Source organism: Quercus lobata, chromosome 3 (genome assembly GCF_001633185.2).
Source record: "Quercus lobata isolate SW786 chromosome 3, ValleyOak3.0 Primary Assembly, whole genome shotgun sequence".
In the NCBI taxonomy this organism is placed as follows: domain Eukaryota; kingdom Viridiplantae; phylum Streptophyta; class Magnoliopsida; order Fagales; family Fagaceae; genus Quercus; species Quercus lobata.
The window spans coordinates 10,134,294-10,161,175 of NC_044906.1; the positions used below are offsets into that span (position 1 = coordinate 10,134,294).

Genomic DNA, 26,882 nt, shown 5'->3' on the forward strand with positions numbered 1-26,882 from the left:
CACTACCATTAATATCCCAGCAAAGCCTATCACACCCTCCTTCCCTAGGAATTCAGGTTTGGATGAAATGAAGAAAGGAGTAGGAAGCCGCCAACTCCCAATCATTGAAATCCCTGTGAAAACTGAAACTCCACACTTTGTCATTATCACCCACAAGAGGGCTTAACACCTCAAAAATACAAGCCTCCTTATTAGCTGAACACAAAAATAACTTAGGATAAAGAATTTTGAAAGGAACATCACCAGTCCACTTATCATGCCAAAAAAGGATACGAGAACCATCCCCCACCACAAAAGAGAAATGCTTAGCGAAAGTTTCCCACCCTTCACTAATACTCCGCCATAACCCACAACCATGAGCCCTACTACAAGCTCTAGTGCACCAACCCCCTTTTCTTTCCCCATATTTCATGGCAATGACCCTTCGCCACAATGCGAGGTTTCATGGCCGTACCTCCAAAGCCATTTCCCTAATAGGGCCTGATTAAAAGGCACCAACTTCCGAATTCCTAAACCACCCAACTCACTTGGTAAGCAAACCTTATCCTAAGCCACCAAAGAATATTTGAAACACTCAACTGATGAACCCCACAAAATGTTCCTTTGGATGCATTCCAATCTAGTCGCCACAGCTTTAGGGATGGTAAAAAGGGAAAGGTAATACATCAGAAGGCTTGAAAAGGTACTCTTCAGCAAGGTGAGTCTACCACCCTTTGACAAATAAAATCGCTTCCAACCTGAAAGCTTTTTTTCCATCCTCTCAAGGATCGGATTCCAAATAGAGGCTATTTTGTATGAAGTACCCAATGGCATACCTAAGTAAATCATAGGCAAACTGCCCACCCTACATTGAAGGATATTAGCCAAATGCTGAATGTTACGCACCTCCCCAATAAGGATAATTTCACTTTTCCCTACATTCACCTTTAGACCAGTAAAAGCTTGGAAACAAGTCAAAACTAGCCTAATAGAAAGAATATGCTCTCTAGAGGCATCACAGAAAAGAATGGTATCATCAGCAAATAGGAGGTGAGAAACCCAAATACCAGTAGAATTAACAGGACCCACATGAAAACCCTGAATGAAACCCCCTTCCTCAGTTTTCTTCAGGCTACGACTTAAAACCTCCATGATCAACAGAAAGAGAAGGGGAAACAAAAGATCATCTTGTCTGAAACCTCTAGAGCTACCAAAGAAACCAGTAGGAGATCCATTAACTAGAACTGAGAAGCGAACGGTAAAGACACAAGTCTTTAGCCATCTCCTTCATCTATCCCCAAAGCCCATTCTCTCCAACAGATAAAACAAAGCATCCCAATTCACATGATCGTATGCTTTCTCAATGTCTAGCTTACACACCACCCTCGGAGTACGACATTTCAGTCTACTGTTTAGACATTCATTAGCAATTAGCACTGAATCCAAAATCTGTCTGCCACCAACAAAAGAATTCTATGACTCTGAAATAAGTTTATCCAGCACCCGCCTCAATCTGTTAGCTAAAACCTTAGACAACAGCTTATACACACTGCCCACTAGGCTGATAAGCCTAAAATCTTTGATATTTATAGCATTATTATTTTTGGGGATCAGAGATAAGAAAGAAGCATTCAGAGACCATTCAAACTCTGAGCTCCTATGGAGATGATCAAAGAATGCCATAACATCTACTTCCACTACACTCCAGCATTTTTGAAAAAAAAGCCATAGTGAAACTATCAGGACCTGGGGCTATATGACTCTCCATCTCATGAAGAACCTTTACCACTTCCTCCTTAAAAAAATCCCTCTCTAATTCAAGCCGCTCATCCTCCTCAATTCTAGCAAACTCTAAACCGTCCATAGAAGGGCGCCAAGAAATTGACTCAGTGTACAACCTCTGATAAAAATTGACCACCCTAGACCACACCTCTTCTTCATCCTCATAGAGGACTCCATCCACCTCTATACCCCGAATATGATTAGTTCTTCTATGGGAGTTTGCAACCCTATGAAAGAAGCAAGTATTATTGTCCCCCTCCTTCACAAATAAAATCCGGGACTTTGTCTCCAAGAAATCTCCTCTAAAGAGGCAAGATGAGAAATCTCTCCTTTAATGTGAATATGACAAGATTGCTCCTCTTGAGAAAGACCAGACAAGTCCTCCCTAGCATCCAAACCCAGCAATTCAAATAAAAGACATTTCTTCCTAAAGGCCAGATCCCCAAATTCCTCCTTATTCCATTTTTTCAAGTCCTCTTTAAGAGCTTTTAATTTACGAGCCAGAATAAAACTAGGAGAACCCGAAACACGATACCCATTCCACCAATGCCGAACCCTTTCTACAAAACCCTCTTCTTTCAACCACATATTCTCGAACTTAAAGGCACTCCGACCTCTTTTAACATTACCCGCTACCACCAAAAGAGGGCAATGGTCAAAAGCTACCCGAGGGAGTACCCTTTGAGACACGTTTCCAAAGTGATCTACCCAATCCACGGATGCCAAGGTTCTATCAATTCTTGACATACAAGTAGACCCTGAATCTCTAAACCAAGTAAACGAAGCCCCTTCAAGGGGTAAGTCCACAAGGTAATTAGCCTCAATGAAGTCTGAAAAAGCAAACATAGCTAGACTAAACACCTCACAACCAAGTCTCTCACTCGGGTATCGAATGGTATTGAAATCCCCAAAAACACACCAAGCCGTATTACCTAGAATGCATCCTTGAAAGTTCTTCCCATAGAGCACCTTACAGATTATCCTCATTAAGCCCATACACTCTTGAACAAGCCCATACAAAATCATCTGCAACCCTTTTCAGTAACACATTAACAGAATATAGACCAACAACACAATCAACTTTTTCAAAAACTCTCTTGTCTCAAACCAGTAACACACCCCCTGCTATATTAACTGCATCTAGAACAACCCAATCCAGGAACGAACGACCTCAAAGGCTCCGAACAACAGAAGAATTTAAAGAAGACATCTTAGTTTCTTGAAAGCAAACTATATCACACTTCCACTCCTTGAGAAGATTTTTACATACCTCTCGTTTTTTAGGATTATTTAATCCTCTAACATTCGAAGATAGTAGCCATAAACTCATTTAAAACTGGTAATCGCCCCTTTACCTATTGAGAGGTCTCTGTTCCTCCCCTTAGATGCTACCCCATCATAATTAATAGAAGAAAACAAACCTTTGAGTTCCCTAAGCCCTTTCTTCTTAGAGTTCACAATATCTAAAGAATACCCAACACTAACAACGTCAACACAATCTTGTTCAAGAAGACAGAACAAAGCCAGGCATTTATCTTCATGCTTAACAATAGGAAACCCCATAATTCTACAGAAATTTTCATCATGCTACAAACCCATTTCGAGTTTTTCACCACTGACCCTCGAAACTCTCCCTTACCACCTTCCTGGGTCACCCCCAACTCCTTATGATCATTGAGATCCCATTTAGATAAAGGTGAACACTCCAAAGAACCATTCTCGTCCTCTCCATGAAATAAACCACTAGGATTTATTTCACTGTGCTTCCACTGCAGCAGAGGATGCTCAGGCCCTTCCTGTAACATCTCAACCCCATCCAAATGGCTCCATTTTTCTCCCTTCTCACTTGAAACCATCATGGAGTCCTCTCTCTCTCCAAAACAGAAATCCTCCTCACTACCCAGACCCAACAAAGGAAAAAAAGAGTTTTGGGTAGCTCCCTGATGTCGAAGAGCAGATGAACAACATACCCAGGTCCCATCAGCTTCGCCGTCGGCCCATCCTCCAAAACACCAGCTAACAAAGTCTGGTTCTCTGCCCTCAACCTCCGATTTGACACCTCCACACCGAAAAACTTGGCCTCGGACCCCTCCGTCGAATTCGCTAGTGACACCGTTGTCACCGACGACCTAAAGGCCTCAGTCGCACTCGCCGGCGCTGGCGCCGCCGCTATCATTGATGCCGCCACTATCACTAGCGACAGCGTCACTGCTGACATTGGCAACACCGTAGTCACCGGTGACCCAGGAGCCTCCATCGCACTCAAGCTCTCCCCTTGTACCTACGAACGCTGACCATCGCATCTCTCTATTAAAGGTACAGGTATGACCAATGTACCCTTAAGTGAAGAATCTGTCTCCATGGGATGGGCTTTGACAAGCCCACCAGATTGGTTTATAGGTTTTGGCCCGCCACTTGAAGCCTTGGGCCAACTGAAAACCTTTGAACCCATATAAGTTACAGAACGTTTCCCGCCCTTAGGTTTACTCACTCTCAAAGCCAACAAAGCAGGAGTCAGCTTAAAAGTAATAGTCCGCGTGGGCCTGCCATTAATGACTGAAACTTTGCCATTTAAAACAGAACCATTTACTGTAGGTAATCCAGGAATCCCGTTTTGCCCCAAAATTGCTCCAAATTTTTCAAAATTCCTGAACTTTTGCTGATGACCATAAGCAGACAAAGGTTTCCCACTCTGGTCACCACTAGCAGATTGACCACCTCCACCACCACCATTTTTGGATGAAACTTCAGCCAAAGAAACCGGTTTAGCACTAGTGAAAAAATTCTTCAACTCTCTCTAAAACAAAGACCAACCTGCACAGTTGGAGCTTGTTGGTACAATAACACACCCTCAGTGAGCCCCACCATAGTATTCAACTATGACCACAAAAACACCAGCCTTATTCAACCTCCCACAAAATTCCAACAACTTATTATTCTCCCAGAAACGTTTGCAAATGGAAACTTTCCCCGAAACCCAATCACGAATATCAACAAAACAAGAAAGGATCCACTCCAATCCTTTACATCCTACCCAAATAGTGTGCTTGACATGCTGGCTGCTCTCATGTAAAGCATACGAATCATGTCGCCCACCATTGAAAGAAAAAGAGAAAAACTTTGCATCAATACAAAAAGGAAGCTTTCTCCCCCCCTGAACCGAAGAAGATGGAGGGTATTAAGGTTTGAAGCTAGTTTGGTATCAGTTTTAGGTAGGGAGATAACTGGTAACAGTGGAGGTGTAAGCACAGAAGGTTTAAAAGGCAATGTGGATGGTTGTAAGGGGTATGGTGGTAGGCAAGAACTAGAAGGGATAGAAGGATGGCAAAAGGTGTATGAAGGCAGACCAAAAGGTGGGAGTTGAGGTGGAAATAGAAAAGGATAGGGAGGGAGGGAAGGAATATGTGGGACAGACAGTGATAGAAGGGGGAAGAGAGAGGGAGTTGGGGGGGGGGGGTGGTTAGGGTGAGGGAGGGGGAGGGGTGGGGGAGGGAGAGAACTCATCTAGGAACTCATTTTAAAGATTACAATAGACTTTATTTCTATCTACAACCATTTATAAAGAAATATCATATGCTTATTTCTTGTTTTAGAGTCTGAAGTATTTCATTACATGAAAAAGTGTGGAGTACAGGAGGCTCATTACTAGCAGGAAAGAAGACGAAACTACATATACCTTGGCTTTGTTAAACGGATCATTTACTCCTCTACTGTGAGGTATATTGATATTTTCTTCTTAATCATCTGTCTGTTTTTCCTAATCATTTTGTTCATTCTTCATAATCTCATGCTAAATATTTAATTCTTTTTGGCTTCATTTGAACCAAACATCTTATTCAAATATCTAAGGATGTACATTTTGTGATGAATCAATTTTTCACACATGGATGCTCATTTGAGAAAGGGCCATAGAAGCAGGTCCACTATCATTTCATAATGGAAACTAGGATGTGCATCATGGAACATATCATGTGCAATTCATATTATATGGTGGTAAACGAAAGGTGAGTTAGGTAATTGAGCAGTTTTCAACTCATAATTTCTGGCCTTATGTTTTAGGTTTGAAATTTGCTTGCTAAGTTTCATGGTTTAGTGTTATACATTTAGGAGATTGATGAATGCAAAAGCGTGTGGATTTCTTGTCTTAGTGATTGAAGAGTTTCGTGTCACGGTAGAGGGGGAAGAGTGTGATGTTTCCACTAGGAATGGAGGGGATGAGATGATAAATGCTTGCTTTTCTTTTTACCGTTGCTAGTCGCCCAATTTGGAATGACATTCAAAAATGGAAATACCTGAATTAGTCACCAATATGTGCAAGGAAAAAAGAAGAAGAAGAAGGCAATGAAGCCATTTTACTATTGTTTGCTCTAGGCAGTTCAATTATGATTAACCTATAGGTAAATTTATATTATTTGGATCAAGTAGCAATCACAGAACAACATTCTTGATAGCAAATCAAATTCATTATTGGTTTGTTGCAACTTCTTTGCTTTCTTATTTCCATCTGTCTCACTCCAGGAGTTTCCTCCACAGTTTGGTTTATTTCCTTCAAGATGTAGGAAACCATATCAAGAGTACGAGTCTGATTTATTTGGCCTGTGGTTAAAATCTAATATGAAGATATTGCTTAAACAGAAAATTTGCCTCCTTACATCAATGTAAGGTATCTGATTCAATTCTCATTGGTTGTTTAACACTGTTTAATCAGCCTTCAGAAGCACTTTAGCTTACCCTGGTATCTTTTCTAACTATTGAAAGAACGTGCCTTAAAGCTAGGATGTAATCTCATATTGATTCATTTGGAAGCAATTAATTATAACTTGGAGCATTTTGTATTTTCTAAGACAATTTTTCATTGCAAACTGTTCTAGTATTTCTGTTTGATAATTTTTCATTTGTATCTACATCAGTTTTATTTAATGGGAGTAGACATAGCTCAAGAGCGGCTTTTGTGGTTTATAAGGTAATGTAACTTGTTTACCATTTTATTGGTTTTTTTTTTGTTTTTTGTTTTTTCATGGATTTAAAATTGGAGTTTTTTAAGTTCCCTAATTTTGAAAGGACTGGACTATTTCATATCGAGAAGAATTTGCTAGAAAATTCTAATTTATATGTTTTAAACTTGTATTAAACAGTATTCTTCTGTGTAGGAAATTTGGAGTACCCTCGAAAGCTTTTGCAGCTACAGCTCCTAAAACCATTGACAATGTCATATCTTTTTTTTTTTTTTGAGAAGCGACAATGTCATATCTAGCTCATCTCCTAGTGTAAATGTTTAAATCTCAAAACAATTTTCTTCTGTTTGTCATTCATGTTTTCAGATCTTAGACAAAATCCTGTAGTTGTTCCAAATAGCATTCGACCAACGGATTAACATATACATTGTGGGCAGATTATTTCTGATGGACAAGGAAGATAAGATCAATCTCAAAGATGAAACCCCATCAGGGACTTCAAGAATTCAGTTGAGGAAGGAAATGAACATGATCTTGACACCACCAGTCACAACGGAAATCAAGGAAGATGATGCCTCCCAAATTTATTATATGGTATATTTTTCCTTTAACTTCCATTTTTTCTGTTTGATTGTCAAATCCATGCTTACTGCTGCTTCTCATTTGAACAGTCTTTGGTAGCTCTGTTTTGTTGTAGGAATTAGGTTTATATTTTCTGGATTATTTTTATGCTCCTGATATTGCTTATGAGTTAAATAAGTTTCAAGGCATAGTAGTACAGTTTACTGTAGCAATTAGCACTCCGCTTCTGGAGTCTGTCCTAGTAATCACCTTTTTTTATTTAGGAAAAAAAATCATTCTGGCTACTACTTTATTTGCTCGTGATGCTCATCCGTTGTTTGTTGCATAGACTTGAAATTCATCTTAACATGTTATAGCTTCTTGAAATTAAGGTTAGTCTACTATATATATTCACTTTAGATCATTAAATTGATGTCCATTGTGATTAAAAGTAGTATAATTCTAATCTTTATAAAAATTATGCCTTCTTTGCAAACTTCTTACTTCTGATGATGCTTGTTACTTCTAATCATTACATTCCTTGCTTTGCAATAGACCTCTGAGGACAGAGAAAGGATGTTCGGTGAGTGCTTGGGGATGCGATCATGGATTTTGAACTGCCAAGGGAAGTAAGTTTTTCCTTTTTACTAACTAATATTTCCAATGACCAAATTTTCTTGAATTTCTCCTTCATTATTCCTCTGCTGGCTTTATAGGTTCTCTGTCTGGATGTAACTATTTAGTTTCTTATGGCTTTCTTTACATTAATTTGTTGGGTATGGTTGTCACTCATGATTCAGATCACAGAAGAAGCTCATTAATCTAGTAGCCAGCGAGTGTTTGAAGTTATAAGCATGGAGAATGGTGTAGTGCGCTACAGTGTTGAGTTTTATAATGATGAACATCTTTTGACCTCATATTTCATATATTGAGGCCTTAATGTCATCTATTTTCTCCTCAACATCAGGGTTATTACACTGAAGGTTTGCATTTTTCTTTCCTTTGTTTTTTTAACTTCTCATAATTAAGGTGCTTTTCTTTTAGCCTTTTTAAGTTATCTAGGAGGTATATTTGTGTGTGTAATCCTCTTTATGTAGTTCTATATGATTCCAATAAAATAGCTCAACATCATTCCACCATGTGGTTATCTATGTTTTAAATCATAGTCAACAAATTGGAAGTTACTGGGGATTAAGAGGTCTAGTCAAAGCTTACATATTCCATGTTGTTGTTTTTCTATTGCTGATTTTATCTCAGTCACGCACTGTTTGGAATTTTGCTACCTCTGGCATCAATTAAATATAATGCTACAGTGCTATAATGGTTATGTCCAGCACACACAGAAATTTACTACGATATTCAGTATGGTGGTTTACTAATTGAGAATTTGCCAGAATTTGTGGGTGGGAAATCAAAACACCATATTGATCTTGTGATGGGTCTATAATAAGGAAATAGAAGAGAAGTTTGCTGAATATTTTTAATTGATAGAATCATTTTCATCTCAAAGTAAAATATTTCGTTTGATTTTCCATAATAAACCTGTTGAAATTTTTTATTTCTCAGGCTTTGCTTTTGTATTTTCTGCCCTTTGTCCTGAAGCTACGACCTTCTTTGTTCAACTTATGCAGTCTAATAGCCTGCTTGGAAGTTTAGAGAGCGAGGAGAGTAGTGGAGGGGAGAGTAGAGGAAAATAGTTATCTTCTACTTTGTTTGGATATTTTAAAAATTAGTAAGGGGAAAGGGAGTAATTAGCCCTTCCTCTTGTTTGGATACTTTAAAAATTAGGATGAAGAGGAGATGAAATGATTTAAATAAACAAATTTACCCATATTTGAAAATGGACTTGCAACATTGGTCAATGATTAATTTATTCTAAGATTTTTTTCAATCTTAGAATATGTTAGTGAATTTTTTTCATTACAATTTCAAAATGTTAAGAACCCTAAAAATTATTCACACTAAATATAAAAATCAACAAATTGCGAACCATTAAAGCTTATATAAACTAAAAAATAACTAATTAAATTCAAATAAAATTTTCGGTAAAGCCTTGTGGTAGCTAAAATTGTACGAAAAGAAAAATAAATTGGAGCTTCTAAATCTCAGATTCATTATCATTTGTGACTACTCGACCTAATACAACTATGTATCTTGTTCTAAGTGAAAGCTCCTTATCAGTGGACAAAATTGAAGAACAAAAAAAAAAAAAAAAAAATTCCTCTGTTTTCTCAGCAACAAAATAGAGGCCAAGTAATGAGAAACGGCACGTAAACACAAAAACTTCCAATTTGGTTTTATGAGTGGCACTACCGGAGGAAGTTGCAATTGTCAATTGATAAACTTAGATTGTCATTTTTTTTTTTCCTAGTATTTCTTTGTAAACGTAAAGTTCAAAAGTCAACAACCAGTTTAGAAAGTCATAGTGTCATTGCGTATTCTGTGCCATGATCAACACAACAAGAAGTCAACAACACATGCTGACTCCGTGTTGGGCTTCAAATTTGTAGGTTCTGACGCCGTGGCTTTTTCCCTAGCTAGTGAGATTCAAATTTTTTTTTTCATTCACCTTAATTTTCTCAGGAAACAAACAAAGATTATTTATATAATAGTTTGTAATTTTGTTAATTTAGAAAGGATAAATTGGAGAATTCATTTGTTCAATAATTTATCTACTCTGCTCTCCCTCTAAATCTCTCCAATTTTGGAGAATTAAAAATGAGGGGTTAGAGGTAGTTGAAACCCCTCCAAATCCCTCCCCCTCCTTTTTAAAAAAATTTCCAAACAAGGTAATTGAATTACTCTCCCTCCCTCTACTCTACTCCCCCTCCTTTTTTTAACATCAAAACAGGCCATAAACTTAGTGGAGAACTGTAGCTTATGCTGGTGAAAATCATTAAGCAATGATGCACCTCATATAGCCATGTCTTACATTTTGGTGCGAGATAGCTAATTGAAAAGGCTCCATATGCAAAACGGAAAAGTTCTATATATCAAAACAACAAAGCTCTGATTCTCTCCTCCTCGAAGCATTGTCCTTGTTTACAAAGTCATGGACACAAAAAGGCTTATAGATGAGGTTCCAATCAACATCCTGAATCTAACATATCATGGATGTCAAGAAGAAACAATGTCAAGCAGTGACATATGGATAGGAATCAACTGGCCTTATCTATATCGATCTGTAAATTCTTGTTTCCATGTTCTTTTGTTGTTTGAATATGAATGACTGGTTATCAAGTTTGTCATTATAGGGACGTGATTTCAAAAGTACGTAGATTGCTTTTGTTAAGAGGAAAATTTTATTTGTATAACCAAATATTCTTTCAAATTTCAGCTTTATGATCATTAACAACCAAATATAAAATATTGCAGCTGAAAGACGCGCCGGAATCTTAATATTCTTGAATCAACCAGTTTGCTAAAGGTCAAGTCAACAATTTAGCTTTAGAAGCAGGTTGTTTGTATATTAAAAATTGTTCGCATGTGCACTTTGTGTGGACCAGTAATCAAATAATCAAAAAGCCTAAATGGCTAGTGCAGCTAATGTATATTCAATTGCTGTTGGTCCTGTTAGCTTGGTTCATGAAGGATTTATTCCTTGAAGTTGATCTGTAATTGTTATATAATCCTTTTGCATCTGAGGAGTTCGTACAGAGATTGTAGAGCTTGTGAAGTGTAGTGAGAATTTTGTATACACCAGTTATTATTATTATTATTATTATTTTTTTTTTCAATTAGCAGTAGTAAACTCTTTTTTCATTTATGACTTTAGAGATTTGGGGAATAAATGCCAGATTGGTGTAACAGCATTTCCCTAGAGATAGTGCCTGTTCAAAGAAAATGATTTTGATTTCAACACTACATTTCCTTGGTCCCTCCCTATCCAAAGATTCCAGACGTTCCTTAATGTATTGGGCCAATTCCAACCTACTGTCAGATCAACTAAATTTTGGGCCACCATAAAAACCCAAATCTAAGTTCCACAATTATTCAAGGTTAGGCCCATACATTTTTGTATTTATTCTTATCCTATACAATTACAAACCGATATGGACACGTATGCTTTGAGAGATGGCGGAGATGGAGAGCATGGGAGTGGTGGGCAGCAGTCAAATGGGCTTTGGAATAGCCCAGCTCGGCGCTGTCCACGGCCTCGACGTTTGGCTTATTGACTCTGATCCTCATGCTCTTTCCAGAGCCTCCAAATCCATCTCTTCCTCTATCCAACGCTTAGTCTCTAAAGCCCAACTCTCTTAGGTTCTCTCAATCTCTCTCTCTCTTTAAATTCCTAAATAAGAAGAGGTTTTTTTTTTTTTTTTTTTTTTTTTTTTTTAGGGTTAACATAATTAATGGGCATGAGTTGAGTCCACATGGAAGACCTATTTTAACTAGGCTGCTCATGCGTTTCTGAATTTGCGTCGTGCTGAATGGAGTTCTAAGCATGGCCTTTGGTCATAATTTTGTAATGGGTTCATTTATACTGTGAGTGATCCTCGTTGTTTTCAGGATTTTTAAATAAGACTAATATGGCATTCAATGATTCAAAATTTTGGGGTAATTTGCTGATTGTACATTTACTAGAAATCATAGTAGCATTTACTTGATACTAAAATTTCACCAGGGCTTTTTGGAAATGTTTACTGGCTTAGTGCCAGTGGAACTTAGAATCCTGACCTTAGTTCCTTTATATGAACCTGACCATATATGAGCTTCTTTAAGAGATTCATTAAATAGGACATCCGGTCTAAAAGTACAAGTGAAACATACGTAGCCATTAATTTCAGACAAGATTTTAAAGATTTTCCAGTAGTAAGGTTCAGATTGGGTTCAAATGTCAGGGACCCATATCATGGAGGACAAAGAAAAACAAGTTGGAAAATAAAAAAGTTCAAAACCTTGCAGCAAGTGAAGAAATTCATTATTCTTGTCATGGACCAGATCAGTATGAACTGTGAATTGATGATGTACTACGCGGACTTCATGTTCCACAAGTTTTTGAGATGAGATAGTCAATTCCGGAGGATGCTTTGCTCACTGAAACATCTGTAATTAGGACCTACTTTTTAAAAAAAAAATTACACGTTAAAGGAACTATGTTCCAAATCATTGTGAGGAGAGCATGTATTATACAGCACCAGCAACAACTTTTGCAGGGGTATTAATAATAGTAAGGAATATTTTGAGTTTTCATTCATTTTTGCAGGGTATTTCAGAGAGCGCCCGGGGGGGGGGGGGGGGGGGGGGGTCTGCGGAAATTTTCTATTTTGTTTGTTTGATTGTTAAATCCATTGTTATTGCTGCTTCTCATTTAAATAAAGTGTTTTATAGCTTTGTTTTATTTTGGGAACTAAAATTATATTTTCCATATTGTTTTCTCGAAGGTAATCCTCTGTTTTTGAGAGGAGTCATTCTTCAACCTTGTGCTTCACACATGGGACTTCATTGCATTGCACCACCTTTAGCATCCGAGTAGTTTTGTAATTGGGAATTTACATAGGCAGTTGCGAATGAGACATGCACCAATATATTAAACATTTCTGAACAAATTATTTCTGCACAAACTTTCATAAATATTGGTCTGTGACTCTGTATAATCTATTCCAGGGATTGATAACCTTGTCAACATTGGCTACAGGGTACTCTTGTGGGACCTTGAAGAACAGAATAACTTGAAATTATCAATGTCAACTCTTAAGACATACACCAACATGCACATTCAACCAAATAGAGATTGGGAGAGTCACATAAGATATCATATTCATCCCGACAAGGTTCACAATGTTGGTTGGAAAATCATAGATCTTGAAGTGTTTCGAATAAAACCTACCGAATGCATTATTTAAACCCTTTCTTTCTAAGCATTGTCTTAATTAATTCCTTTACGATTATAATATTTTCACTCACTCTTCTACCTTGGCTAAAGCCTACTTGGCTGGGATGAAAAATGTCATCCAGGAAAGGACACAAATGTGTAGTTAAGATTTTTCAAACGAATCAAACCACTTTGTAAAGTGTGTTGCATGGGCCAACTGGTATGTGACATTGATTCCGGGTGAGGGATTTTGAGAATCATATAAATTAACCTACCACCTCACATATTGGTCACCACAATTTGTAATTTTAAATTTTTTTCTAGCTCATGTGTGATGTGATGGACTAATTTGAAAATGTTTATGAATTTTGTTGTGTCCTAGAAAGACTGTTAAGAAAATGATTTTGATTTCCTATAGTTCGAGGTAGGTGTATAACCCCGGCAATTGTAAAGAGCAATTTCCAATTCCAAGCCACATTTCCCACGTCCCTGTCCTAACGTTCCTTAATGTGTTGGGCCCAATCCAACCTACAATAGGACCAAGTAAGTTTAAATTTGGTCCACATGATCCAAATTTAAAAGTCCACTATCATTCAAAATAATCTCTAAAAGCTTATTGCTTTAGGCTCTAATTTGTGAAGCGGGCCTAACGCCCATTTTTCCACAATCGATAGCAATTCTTTACAATCTCCAACAATAACATTTTCTTGATTAATTGGGCCTACAAAATGCCTAATGAAAGTTCAAATAGTGTAAAAACACCTTTAAACATTTAGACCCTCAATTTACAAATTAACCAATTCAAGTTTTATGTCAAACAACAAGTGTGCGGAAAATGAACAAAAGCTATAAAATAGAATTGGTAAACAATTTAAGCCAATTTAAAATCACAACCCACGGCAGATAATAAAAGGTAAAGATAAAAGAGAAGGAAGATGCAAACACAAGGACAACACGCGATGTGTTATCAAAGAGGAAACCGAAACCCTCGGCGTACAACCTCTCCGCTGCCCTCCAAACGGTAAACAATCCACTAGAAAATATAGTTGGGATACATGGACAACAATAGACCCTCCAAGCCTAATCTACCCAATGCACCTAAGCCCTCCAAGCTTCTTACTCCAACGAGGTTGCGCCGAACCTATTTCTTTTCTAGCTTCCCGGATTCCGCTACTTGACCATAGCATCATCCAATATAAATTCGTTCCTTCCTAACTACTTCCCAGAACACCAAACAGCCCTCTCACAGTAATGGATATGGTGAGAAAAAGGTTTTGGTAAAATGCCTCTTAAGGATTTGACAATGGAGAGGAAGAGAGTTGAGGAATATGAAGAGACTCTTATGTAAAGATTGTAAGTGAATCAATCTTGTTTTACTCTAGGGTTTCTCTCTCAAAATTCTCTCTAGAAGCTCTCTTTCTTTTGTGGGTATAAGGGGTATTTATATTGGGGTGAGAAAAGAATGTGAAACGTCAGGTTTTTCAAAACAGGGGTGGCTCGCGGCTTGACTGAGTCGCGAGATCCAGCCGCGCGATAACAGAATGGCCAGTTGTCCTATTTTGTCCTGTAGTGCTCCAGCTAACATGACGGTTCAAATTCTGGCATGCTTGGCACATGTGCTGCTTCTGGCGGCTTGTAGCCGCGAGTCACCTGCGAGATCAAGCCACGAGACTCTGTTTTCTTGCACACTCTTGAGCATTCGAATACTCTATCTCACTCACTACCTTTACAACAAACCCACCTAAATACAGGGTTACTAATTGCTGAAATACAAGCAAATTTGGCACGGAATAAAGCCAACAAAATGGTTGATTAATTTCAACCTTACACCTAAAATGATCCCCTACAGTCTAGGCCTATGTTGAAAATTAGGCAAAACATACGGAGTCTTCAATTACCGACAAAAGTTTAATGATTTCTCATTATTAGTAAGAGTCAGATTGGGTTCAAATGTCCCCCTTTTTTTTTCAAACCGTTACAACATTATTCTTATAAAACTCACCATTAATATCACCTTTTGTTTTGGTTTTATTGATTATTGTTTTCTTTTGTTACTTAAAGTAGAGGATTAGTTTTTTATTTTTTTTTAATTTTATTAGCTTATTAATTTATTTGCATATATTCCTCCTTTTAAAGACTCACTTTTTCTAGGTTTGCTGTATTTTTGTTAACTTTAAGTAAATAATCAAATAAGGTTTTCAATTAATGCTTGCAATATCAGGGAAGTTATTGAGTGAAACAAAAATCTTTGAATTTTCTAAGAACCATACCGGTCATTATTAGTAAGCCAGATTGAGTTCAAATGTGTTTTTCCTTTTTCTTTTTTTAGAGTCTCATCATGAAGGACAAAGAAAGAAAAAGAACTATAGTCCAATTTTTTTTAAAAAAAAAAAATTATGACTTTGTAATAAGTAGGGAAATTTCATTTTACTTGTCAGTGGGTTGGAGAGAAGAGATTAGTGTGAACTGTGATCTGATCAAGTTTGGTGTGGACTTCCATTGACTAGAGTTGGCCCTCAAATTTTTTAGTGAATTCCAATAGATGCTTTGCTCACTTAAACATCTGTATGTAGGACTATCTTTGAAAAAAAAAAAAAAAATTTGAGTGCTACTTGAATATAAATTATAAAGTATATATTCAAGGCTTCAAAATGAATACAAATTTGACCAATTTGAATTTAAAATGAGTAGAAAATATTCAACAAATTAATAAAGAACTTAGTTTGGATAATTGATTATTCATTATTATATGCTTGTGTTATTACCATGGTGTACATGGTTGGAAACATTGTTTTTTTTTTTTGCACTATATTGTTAATTTAGAAAGTTAAGTATGTTTTGGGTGTTGGAACATGTAACTTTGAGATTTGGAGTATGTAACTTTGAGATTTGGAGTTTGTCATTTGTTTCTATTAATAATTTCTAACATAGTATTTATTACCTTTCATAATTAATTTTTGTCAAATTTATTTCTTTAATATATTTCAATGGGTAATAAGATATAGCATCTAGAGATTTTTGTCATTTGTTTCTATTAGTAATTTCTAACATAGTAGTTATTACCTTTTATAATTAATTTTTGTCAAATTTATTTCTTTAATAAATTTCAATGGGTAATAAGATATAGCATCTAGCGATTTTTGATCTTCAATTCAATCCTATAGTCTGACCCACATGATTATGTCTTTGATCCTATGTAAGATTTTGATTTTGATAATTGTGGTGTGAACCGATGGTGGACTAAACCAAAGTTGGCCATTAGGTTTAAAATAACAGATTACATTAAATGAAGGTGGGTCATCTTTGATATTTTGCACTGGGCTACAATTATGGTGCCTTTGCTTTTTCTACCGATTGGTGTTGATTTTGCTTTTGAGTTTGGTTAGAGATACCACACACACACACACACACACACACACACACACACATATATATATTAATTTAAAAATATTTTCATAGTGGGTTCCAGTTAGCTCAGCTAGTAAAGTCTCTGATTGTTGTATAAGAGATCTGGGGTTCAATCTCCGTCTACACCAAAAACTGATTGATGTCTTGGTCTGATAATAAAGAACTATTATTAGGAGCGGACGCCATAGGTTAAAACTCTCTCAAAAAATGTTTTCATAAATTCTAGTTAGCATAATTGGTAGTCTCTTATTCTCAACAAAAAAAAAAAAAAAAAAATGGTAGTCTCTTGTTATAGGTTGAAATTTTTGATTATCATCTATTCAAAAATAAAGTTTTTGTTTGTAAAAATAAAGGGAGAGGGAGAATTTTGAAAAATTATGAGGGGCCATTAAGAAAAAATTTATCTTAAATTAATTAATTTTGTTAATAAAAAAAAGAAAAGGAAAGTGTGGATTTTTACTTTGGTTGCTCTCCCTTTTTGAAAACTTGAACTTATACTTATAGAGTGACCATTATGTTAAGGATGCACGATCATAAAAGTGTAGGTTTTGAATGATTAAAGACATGGGCCTTGGTCTTCTCTGCAGCCCTTCCTTTAAATAAAAGTAAAAGCGCTATTAAAAAAATAATTTATTTTAAAAATAATTGTTTATGCTAACTAAAATCCAGCCTTATTTTCGAGATTGCAATTATTCTTAAATGGTTGAGAAGATTAAGAGTTAAAATATATATATATATATATATATATTTCGGTCCGGTCTGGTCTAATCCAAGATTCACTGTTCTCTCTCTCTCTCTCTCTCTCTCTCTCTCAGCAACTTATTTTCAAAGTACATGTACCATATAAACTCTGGGTTCTGCTACCTATTTATTCTTCTTTCTTTTTCCTTTTCTGTTAGCTATTTCATATTATCTAGCAAGTACAAAAATATATATGTAATATTATCAATACGATTTTTTATATTATTACCCATAAATAATTCTCAGATACAAATTGAAATTTCAATATGATATCGTTTAGGTACTCTTTGACATGCAATTATTTGGTTTTTTGCTATCTGTTAAGAACTCAAATGATGGGTGTTGTTTATATTTTAAATCGAGTTTGGAATTAAGGTAGAAGAGAAAAACAAAGAATAATTAATTGATGACTAATTTCTGTATGATCATTTTACAAGTCCAAAGGCCTATTTGTATTTGTACATGCATAATTCTGATCAGTGGCTAACTAACTAACTAACTAACTGATCCAGTAACTACTTATGCCAGCTGGCAGAACTACTTCTAACAATCTACCAATTTGTCACGTGCATTAACAATTGAGCACATGCACTAGTTCCATCTAATACTACCTAGTGATTACAATAGGCATGTAGTCCATACAAGAAATCTGTAACTAGTAATTGGATCCGGATCCTCTCCATTCCAATATGAAATGGAGAGTGTCCAGTTGAAGGCTGAGATTGATTTAAAATCAATCTATGGCCTAAAATCAGCCACGCCATTTAAAATGCACTTAACAGAACAATGAGTTACTTAACGTTAGTTTTCAACGTTTCTTCTCACTTTCTCTATCTCTCTCATTCTTCTGTCTCTTCTCACTTTCTCTGTCTCTCTCATCAAAACTCCATGGCTCCTCTCTCTCACCTCAACTGAGTTTCTCCCTCACTCTCCCTAGCGCTCCACTCTCTCAACCCCGACTGCACCTCCACTGATCTCTCCACCTCCACGCTTGCTCTCTGCGCCTCCACGCTTGCTCTCTGCCTCTCACTTTCTCTGCCTCTCTCTCATTCTTTTCTCTTCTCACTTTCTCTGTCTCTCTCATCAAAACTCCATGGCTCCTCTCTCTCACCTCAGCCGAGTTTCTCCCTCACTCTCCCTAGCGCTCCACTCTCTCAACCCCGACTGTGCCTCCACCTGTCTCTCCACCTCTACGCTTGCTCTCTGCCTCTCCCTCAACCTCGTTGCTTCCCGCATTCCCAACTCAAACCCATAAGCAAAAACAAAGAAAAAATAGTATATTGTAACTCACTAGCTGAGAGCTCGATCCCACACACTCGCACCCTGTTTAGACCCAGATCAGAGAGAAAGGGTTGGGGTTTGGAGAGAATCGGGTGTTTAAGTGAGAATTTGATGCTTTTCAGACCCAGATGGGTTAGGGTTTGGATAGAAACGGGTAAGAGAGAAGTTGATGCTCAATCTCCACGGTTACAGCTAGCAGCCACCGTGTTCTGCTCCACCAATTCCGACGGTGGCTCTGGTAAAGTTCCCCTGTCTCTTTCTTTGATTTTTCCTTCTTTTAATTTTCTCAACAAAAAAGAAGATTTTTTAATTTTTTGTATTGTATTAGGATTTCATTTTCTTTTGATAAAGAAACTGAATTCCCTATTGTACTTGGGAAAAAAATAATGTGGAATATGTGTTATTCGGTACAGTTTGTGTTCAAGTGAAAATACAACAAAAAACAGAATCTATATGTATACTAAAGTAAATGATGATTTACCTATGATACTAAATCTATGATTGAGCCGAATAGTTTTGTTGAATTTGATCAAAATAGATCTATTTGAAAGACTGGTGAGAATTGATGGTCAAACTCTCGCATACAGGGAGCTGTGAAGTGCCATTGGGTTAGCTATACTTATGATCTGATTGTACTCCTTAGCAATTAGCTGATATCTTAGATTGATACAGAGGCTTTAGGATTTATCTTGTTCTAGTACATACTGGTTTAATAATTGGTTGTTTTTTCGGACTGTCTTGTTTGTTTCCAAAGTGTTATTTCTTCAAAATGTGTTTTTAGTTGGCTAAAGGTTGAATTTTTATTTTGTGCTTGTTTTATGTCTTTCATGAAAAATCTGATTTGTAAACAGTGGCCAAAAGGCCATTGGCTATAATTGAGAAGAATAGTTTGTTGAATTTGATCACAAATTAGCTTTATTTGAAACAATGGTGAGAACAGGCGTCAAAGTGCTATAAGGTTAGCTCTACTTATGATTTGGTTATACTCCTTATCAGTTAGTAGATATGGGGGCTTTAGGATTTATCATAGCTTATTAGATATTGGTTGATTTTTGGGACTCTATTGTTTGTTTCCAAAGTGTAAGCAAACTTGCAACACTACTTCTTGCACAGAAAAAATAAAGTTCTTTGTTTACTAGAGACATGCTTTCTTGTAGCTAAATTCATGGGCAGTATATGGGTACAATTCCATTATCATGATCAACCTGTGAGTATTTAGGTAGTTTTAGTTGAATTATGGCTTGGAGTTCTGTGTAGCAAAGAGGCTTGATACAAATAGCTCAAGCTTGTGACTTTCAAGCTACTCACTGTGAAGCAAACGAATCCCTGCTTGATCTAATTTTTATGTTTTAGCTGTTCCCATAAAAGTTTCAAGTCCTTCAAGGTGATTGGATTAGTTGTAAATGGATGTGATGGTGGTAATCAGCAGTTATTATTACCATTAAAGTAATGCATGATAGGAAATTTTTTTGGTCTTATTATCATTTATCAAGTTTCTTTACTGCTAGATCAAGTTTTTTGGAAATTTTGATATATGTTTATCATTGAAATCACTCTTTTGTTCTTTTGTCAGGTTGAATGGCATGATTATAGGAATGCTATTCTTCTTTTGATCACTGAGAGCGAGAAAAGGCGAGTGCTGGAGGGATTTGTGAAGACCATGAAGCTGGCTTTGTTCACGATTTCTTTTTTTTTTTGGGAGAAATTGTTAATGAAATTTTAGATATAAAGAACATGACTCGTATCTATTTTAGTTCGGATCAAAATCAAGATGTAGCTATTTTGGCTTTCTTGAAACACTGAAATCACATATTTATATTGTAAAGCTAATTTAGCTAAGCTATGAAGCCTTTTTGTTTTGGGTTTTGTTCATTTGGTTGTGGATAAAAATTTCAATGAATTTTTGTTGTCTTTGAGAATCATAATTATTAGCTTGTCTTTGAGAAGAAATTACTAGCTTTTATTTGCGCTGGTTGTGCCTTTTATATAAGTACTTTGTGATGACTGATTTGGAGTCACTAAAGCAATTAAGGATTAGTTTCTTAAAGATTTATAAGATACTTAAAAGCAATCCTAACATATTTATTGCTAACAAAATCAAAGGCCATAGCTTGGAGAAACTAGCACGGTTATATATTACTTGTGCAGCAATTTTACTTCTTTAAGATAAGTAATATGAGGTGGAATACTGCCAGCCACAACAAATTTACAGTAGATGCTGTTGATGCTCCTCTACTGAGAATGGTCGTGCTTCAATTTTTGCTGTATGACCGATGCTTCTAAAGCCAAAAGTTAAAAATCAAATTATTATTAGAAATTCGTCAACAACAAATAGAATGCATCTTAAAGTTAAGCACTAACAGCTAAGGATTCTTTGAAATTTTATTTTAATACAGAACAAGAAAAAGGAAAGGGAGAGAGTTAAAACCATTGCACTATTCATAAGCTCAAGTGTGCAATCTCAGGTGGAAAATCTGCTACTATTTGTGTGGGAAAAAAAAAAATCCACAATACTCTATTGTAGGAATGTGAGAATACCACGTGCGAGAACAATTAGTACCTAAATATAAATAATTACTACTTAGGGAAAATTACTGTGAAAAAAAATCATATTTTGCTATCATTTCTAGTAAATTTTTTATATAAGTACAATCAACCTGAATTTATTAACCAAATAGAAAATTAAAAGGGATAGAGGATTCAAAACATTGTTTTTCTAGTACTAATCACACGTAAGTAGTGATGATTTATATGGCAATTACAACAAATATTCTATTACATTGAAGCTCCAACTTCATCTGAATTCATTGCAACTCCATTAGGGGCATCATCTCCATGTAGCTGAGCAGAAACATCGTCTATGGTTGAATTCAATTGAGCAATCTTCTCTGTTAATATTTTGTGGGTTCTCTGTAGTCATCACACCACCAATGCAATATCAATGCATTGCAAACATTTTTAAAAAAATGATAACTAAAACAATATCAATAATAGTTAAAAAAGGATGAAAATACAAGTTAACATAAACAATTTGTACAGTGTTTCTTTTTCTTTTTTTCTTTTTATTGAAGCACAATTCATAAAGCTTACTTATACATACGAACCATTATATTTTTCTTGTTTTTCTTATGACAACCAACCATAACTAGGCCTTTATTTGTAACCAAAAAGACTTTACTTTCAAAGCTGAACACATTAACAAACATGCATACACACATAATGAATAATTTAAAGGATTGCAAATGCAGGAACAGCTTCTCACCTCCAAAGTTTTCTCCTCATCATATATAAATTTTGGCAACTTCCCCATCAGATCTTTTCTGTCAGCTCCAGCAAGGCAGTGCCTTGCTGCAGCTAAACTCATCAGTACTTCAGCATAAAAAAATTTTGAAAAATAAATAAATAAATAGTGCATCTGAGCTGTTAATTGTAAGAACAGTATATAAACCACATCAATAGCCCAATACTTACTGATGCATCACATGGCTGTTTAATTAGGCCAAATAATTACATACATTAACATATTTCTTGATACTATGACTTTAAATGAAATATTTTTACTCTATAGGCTCAAAAATGTGACAAAAACACACCTATTACTCCAATTAATTAGAACCTAAGGAGACAGATGCACAACACTCTCATTACAAATCCACTAACAAAGATACTTGCACAATTTGGTTTTCCATCAAATAAACCAGATTTTAGATCATTAAAGTGTCAAAACGAACACATACACTACTCTACTTAATTGATAACCTAGGGAAACACAGACACCCAAGACCAAATAAGTTGGATTTCAGTAGGTATATTTTCTCAAACATCTTCAATGCATTTCACAACTCAAACCACAATAGTAACATAGGGAACGAGAAAAAACTGATCCATTGTGACAAACTTCAAACTAAGAAATTATTATCAAGCTAAGAATCATAGTTCTGTTTCAGTGAAAGAAACTAAGGAATAAGAAATGGATACTCTTAGGCAAAGAAATCAGGATCAGAGGAAAAAATCATAGATTTAGTATCATAGGTAAATCATTATTTACTTTAGTATACATATAGATTCTATTTTTTTGTTGTATTTTCACTTGAACACAAACTGTATCGAATAACACAAATTCCACATTATTTTTTTCCCAAGTACAACAGAGAATTCAGTTTCTTTATCAAAAGAAAACGAAATCCTAATACAATACAAAAAATTAAAAAATCTTCTTTTTTGTTGAGAAAATTAAAAGAAGGAAAAATCAAAGAGAAAGACAGGGGAACTTTACCAGAGCCACCATTGGAATTGGTGGAGCGGAACACGGTGGCTGCTAGCTGTAACCATGGAGATTGAGCATCAAGTTCTCTCTTACCCGTTTCTATCCAAACCCTAACCCATCTGGGTCTGAAAAGCATCAAATTCTCACTTAAACACCTGATTCTCTCCAAACCCCAACCCTTACTCTCTCTCTGATCTGGGTCTAAAAAGGGTGCGAGTGTGTGGGGTCGAGATCTCAGCTAGTGAGTTACTATATACTGTTTTTTCTTTGTTTTTGCTTATGGGTTTGAGTTGGGAATGCGGGAAATGACGGGGTTGAGGGAGAGGCAGAGAGCAAGCGTGGAGGTGGAGAGACCGGTGGAGGCGCAGTCGGGGTTGAGAGAGTGGAGCGCTAGGGAGAGTGAGGGAGAAACTCAGTTGAGGTGAGAGAGAGGAGCCATGGAGTTTTGATGAGAGAGACAGAGAAAGTGAGAAGAGACAAAAGAATGAGAGAGATAGAGAAATTTCATATTGGAATGGAGAGGATCCGGATCCCTAGTAATTACACTTGGATACTTCCTTACACTCGGGCACCACAGCATCACAAGCTCCGGCAGCAGCCCAATGAAATTCTTAGTGCGGTCTTTCACCGTGTTAATCTGTTGGTATGATTTAAACCATAGACAAGGGTCATTAACATAGTAAAACAACTCGCACTTGAAGTTATAATTAAGCATGGAGAGTAGTGAGTTTTATAGTAATGATGTTTTGAAAGATTGGCCTCCAATTTCATCCTTTGCAGCCTTCATGCCTCTGTTTCTCCCCATCATCAGGAAGGTTTGAATTTTTTTTCCCTTGACTTGAACATATATTTAGAAGGGGACTTAATATGACCTTTATGATATTACAATTGCCAAGCAGTTGTAGCATTGGTGTTCTTGGTAGGAGAATTGAAGTTAAAAGAAGGATATATTGAGAGTTATGTACTTTTTTCATCAACTTTTTTGTACTCTTGACACACAACAATAGCTTCAAATTGAAATAGCAACTCTCACTTGCTTCTCTGTTTTATTTGTATTTTTTTCCTTTGTTTTTGTCTGGCATATGTGTTATTGACCGTGAATTTTTTTTAATTTTTATTCCATTGGGATGAAATATGTCTTTTGTTTGATTCTAATTTGAAAGATTTAACATACATGCAGTCATCCCTCACTCAACATAGGGATTTTATTTGCCAACCAGTTGCAATGTTTAGTATTTACAAGAAATTTTAAAATTTAAATTGTTTGCTATTGTTCCAAAACATCAAAATTCATGGTGATTATGTGCCTAAAGAGTTAAAAGGCCTTTGTTGTTTCGTTATCCTGTCTTTCTTTTGCATCCCAGTTGCCTATACTATTTGCTGAGTTTGTGGCTTCAGCCTTTCTGCACATCAACAACTTATTTTTAAAGAACATGAACCATATAGACTCTGGGTTCTGGTAGACTGGTTCTGCATATCTCATCTACTACAGGTACCTATTTCTTCTTCTTCTTTTTCTCATACTAAGGTGCTTCCTGTTAGCTTTCTCATATTATCTAAGAAGGATAGCAATATAATTATGTAATTGTCAATATGAATTTTTATTTATTACCACAAGTATTGCTCAATGTTAATCCGCTGTGTCCATGTGAGTTTAAAATCATTGCAAATAAGTTTCGATTTGCAGGGAATTAAGGGGGCTAGTCCAGGATTTCTTTATATAATGTTAGATTAAATTTTGTCTACATACAATGTTTAATTGAAAGAATGGTCTTATATCCAGCATACAGAAACACTTAAAAGAATTGTCAATATGCTGTACTTCTTATTGAGAATTTGTTAGAATTGATGGGTTGGGAATCAAACACAAGAATGATCTTTGGATGGTTGGAGGTTTGACGAGCTTAAAAATTGCGAGTATAATTGTTCTTTTATAGAAAAGGGAAATAGAAGAGAAGTTCTCTCTTTATTGTCAATTTATAGAATCATTTTGATTTCCAAAGTAAAAAGTTTCATTATATTCGCCGTAATAAACCTGTAGTTGAAACATTTTAATTCTCAAGCTTTACTCATAAGCTTTTCAATATTCTCCCCTTCATTCTAAATCAATGACCTCGTTTGTTAAACTAATGCACTCTAAACCTATTGGAGAAGCGTAGTCTATACTGGTAAAAATTGTTAACTTGTTAGGCAAGGATGCACCTTCATGTCCTATGTTATGGTGCAAGATAGCTAATTGAGAGAGCTTCATAGGCAGAATGGCAAAGCTCATTATTGTAGAACAACAAAGCTCCCTTTCTCTCCTCCGTGAAGCAAAAATGCTTGTAGATGAAGCTCCAGTCAACATCGTGAATGTAACATGCCATGGATGTCAAGAAGAAACATCGTCAAGCTATACTTCTGTCAAATTTCATTTTTCTGATCATGAATAACCAAATATGAAATATTGCAGCTGAAAGACGCACTGGAGTCTTAATAATCTTGAATCAGCCAGTTTGTTAAAGGTCAAATCAACAAGGTGGCTTTAGAAGCCGGTTGTTTATATATATTTATGTTGTTCACATATGTTGCGCTTTTGTGTGGACCTGTAAATGTAATCAAATGATCAAAAAGCCCAAATGGCTAGCTAGTGCAGCAAAAATTTGAGTGCCATTTGTTTGATTTGTAATTTTGATAATCCTTTTGACCTTTGAGGAGTTCGTACTGATGAGATTCAATTGCATTGTGGAGCATGTGAAGTATTGTATTGTGAATTTGTATACACCCATTACCTATTTTAAATTTCATTAGAAGTCGTCTTGAACATGATCAAAGCTCTTGAACCCAAAAAATGCTTGTCAAGTTTTCCTATTCCACAAGAGTTGAACAGCTTTCCATTAGCATGGACGGACCCACATATGGGCCCATGGGGCCCGGTTCCTTCCGGACATTACCCCAAAAAAAAATATATATATATATACAAAATATTAGGCAAAAATGGCCCATTAGCATTAATTTTTGAAATATTTAGCAACAGAGCACTGTTTCGGAAATAATTAGGGAAATACCACTTTTTCCGAAAACGCCGCTATAGGGCCCGAAAACGTCACTATAGGGCTTAAAAAACGCCACTATAGGGCCCCTTGAACCTGTTATGGGGACTTATAAAAAAAATTTTGCAGGAAAACGCCGCTATAGGGCCCAAAAACGTCACTATAGGGCTTAAAACGCCACTATAGGGCCCCTTGAAACTGTATGGGACTTACAAAAAAATTTTGCAGGAAAACGCCGCTATAGGGCCCAAAAACGTCACTATAGGGCTTAAAAACGCCACTATAGGGCCCCTTGAACCTGTTATGGGACTTATAAAAAAATTTTTCAGGAAAACGCCGCTATAGGCCCGAAAAAGTGGTAGATTGCTATATAGTTCGGAAACAGTGTTTCTGAGCAAATTATTTCCAAAATTGATGGTAATGGGCCATTTTTGCCAAAATATTACCTAATTTAATTTAGACCCAAGAAAAATTAGAGTTGGGCCCCCTTGCTTCAAAAAGCATGCCCCCCTTCAAAACTGAAAATCTTAACCCAGCCCAAATAACAACATTAAAGCCGAACAAGGTCATAATCCAGTCAAAACAACAATAATTATCAGTCTCCAAAAAAAAAAAAAACCCAGCCCAAACAACAATCTTTCAGCCATTTTTATAAATTACAACCCAGCCTAGCAAACCACTATTTTAGCCCAAATTCACCACGTTGATTCAAGGAAAAAAAAGGGCATCAGATTGATGGTGCTGGCAGAGGATAATAAATTTATAGTGGTGTTAGTGTGGCAACAATGTGTATAAGTTGAATATTTAATATGCTATTGATACTATTTTTGAGACAAAAAATAAATAAAAGACAAATCACAAAAACAAAGATAAAGAGATAAACAAATACATCATAAAATAAAAATGTTGCACATCATAATGCTTTAACTATTATTTTGAACTAAGATAAATTTATGAAACTAATAAATCTATAAATTGAGAAGTTTAAATTTATAATTGATGCATCATGTGTATCGCCCACATTCTTGTATTCGCTTTTACTCAGTAATAACAATTACTCC

General features: G+C 36.0%; 1 protein-coding gene across 1 annotated transcript; it reads left to right on the plus strand.

Moving 5' to 3' along the window:
• The first annotated feature begins 6,264 nt into the window (after positions 1 to 6,264).
• On the plus strand, positions 6,265 to 8,704 carry LOC115982989. The gene is made up of 6 exons (XM_031105760.1): positions 6,265 to 6,724; positions 6,912 to 6,969; positions 7,005 to 7,028; positions 7,154 to 7,310; positions 7,833 to 7,906; positions 8,078 to 8,704. Coding segments are annotated over exons 2-6 (309 nt in total). The 5' UTR covers positions 6,265 to 6,724; positions 6,912 to 6,967; the 3' UTR covers positions 8,130 to 8,704.
• The last annotated feature ends 18,178 nt before the right edge of the window (positions 8,705 to 26,882 follow it).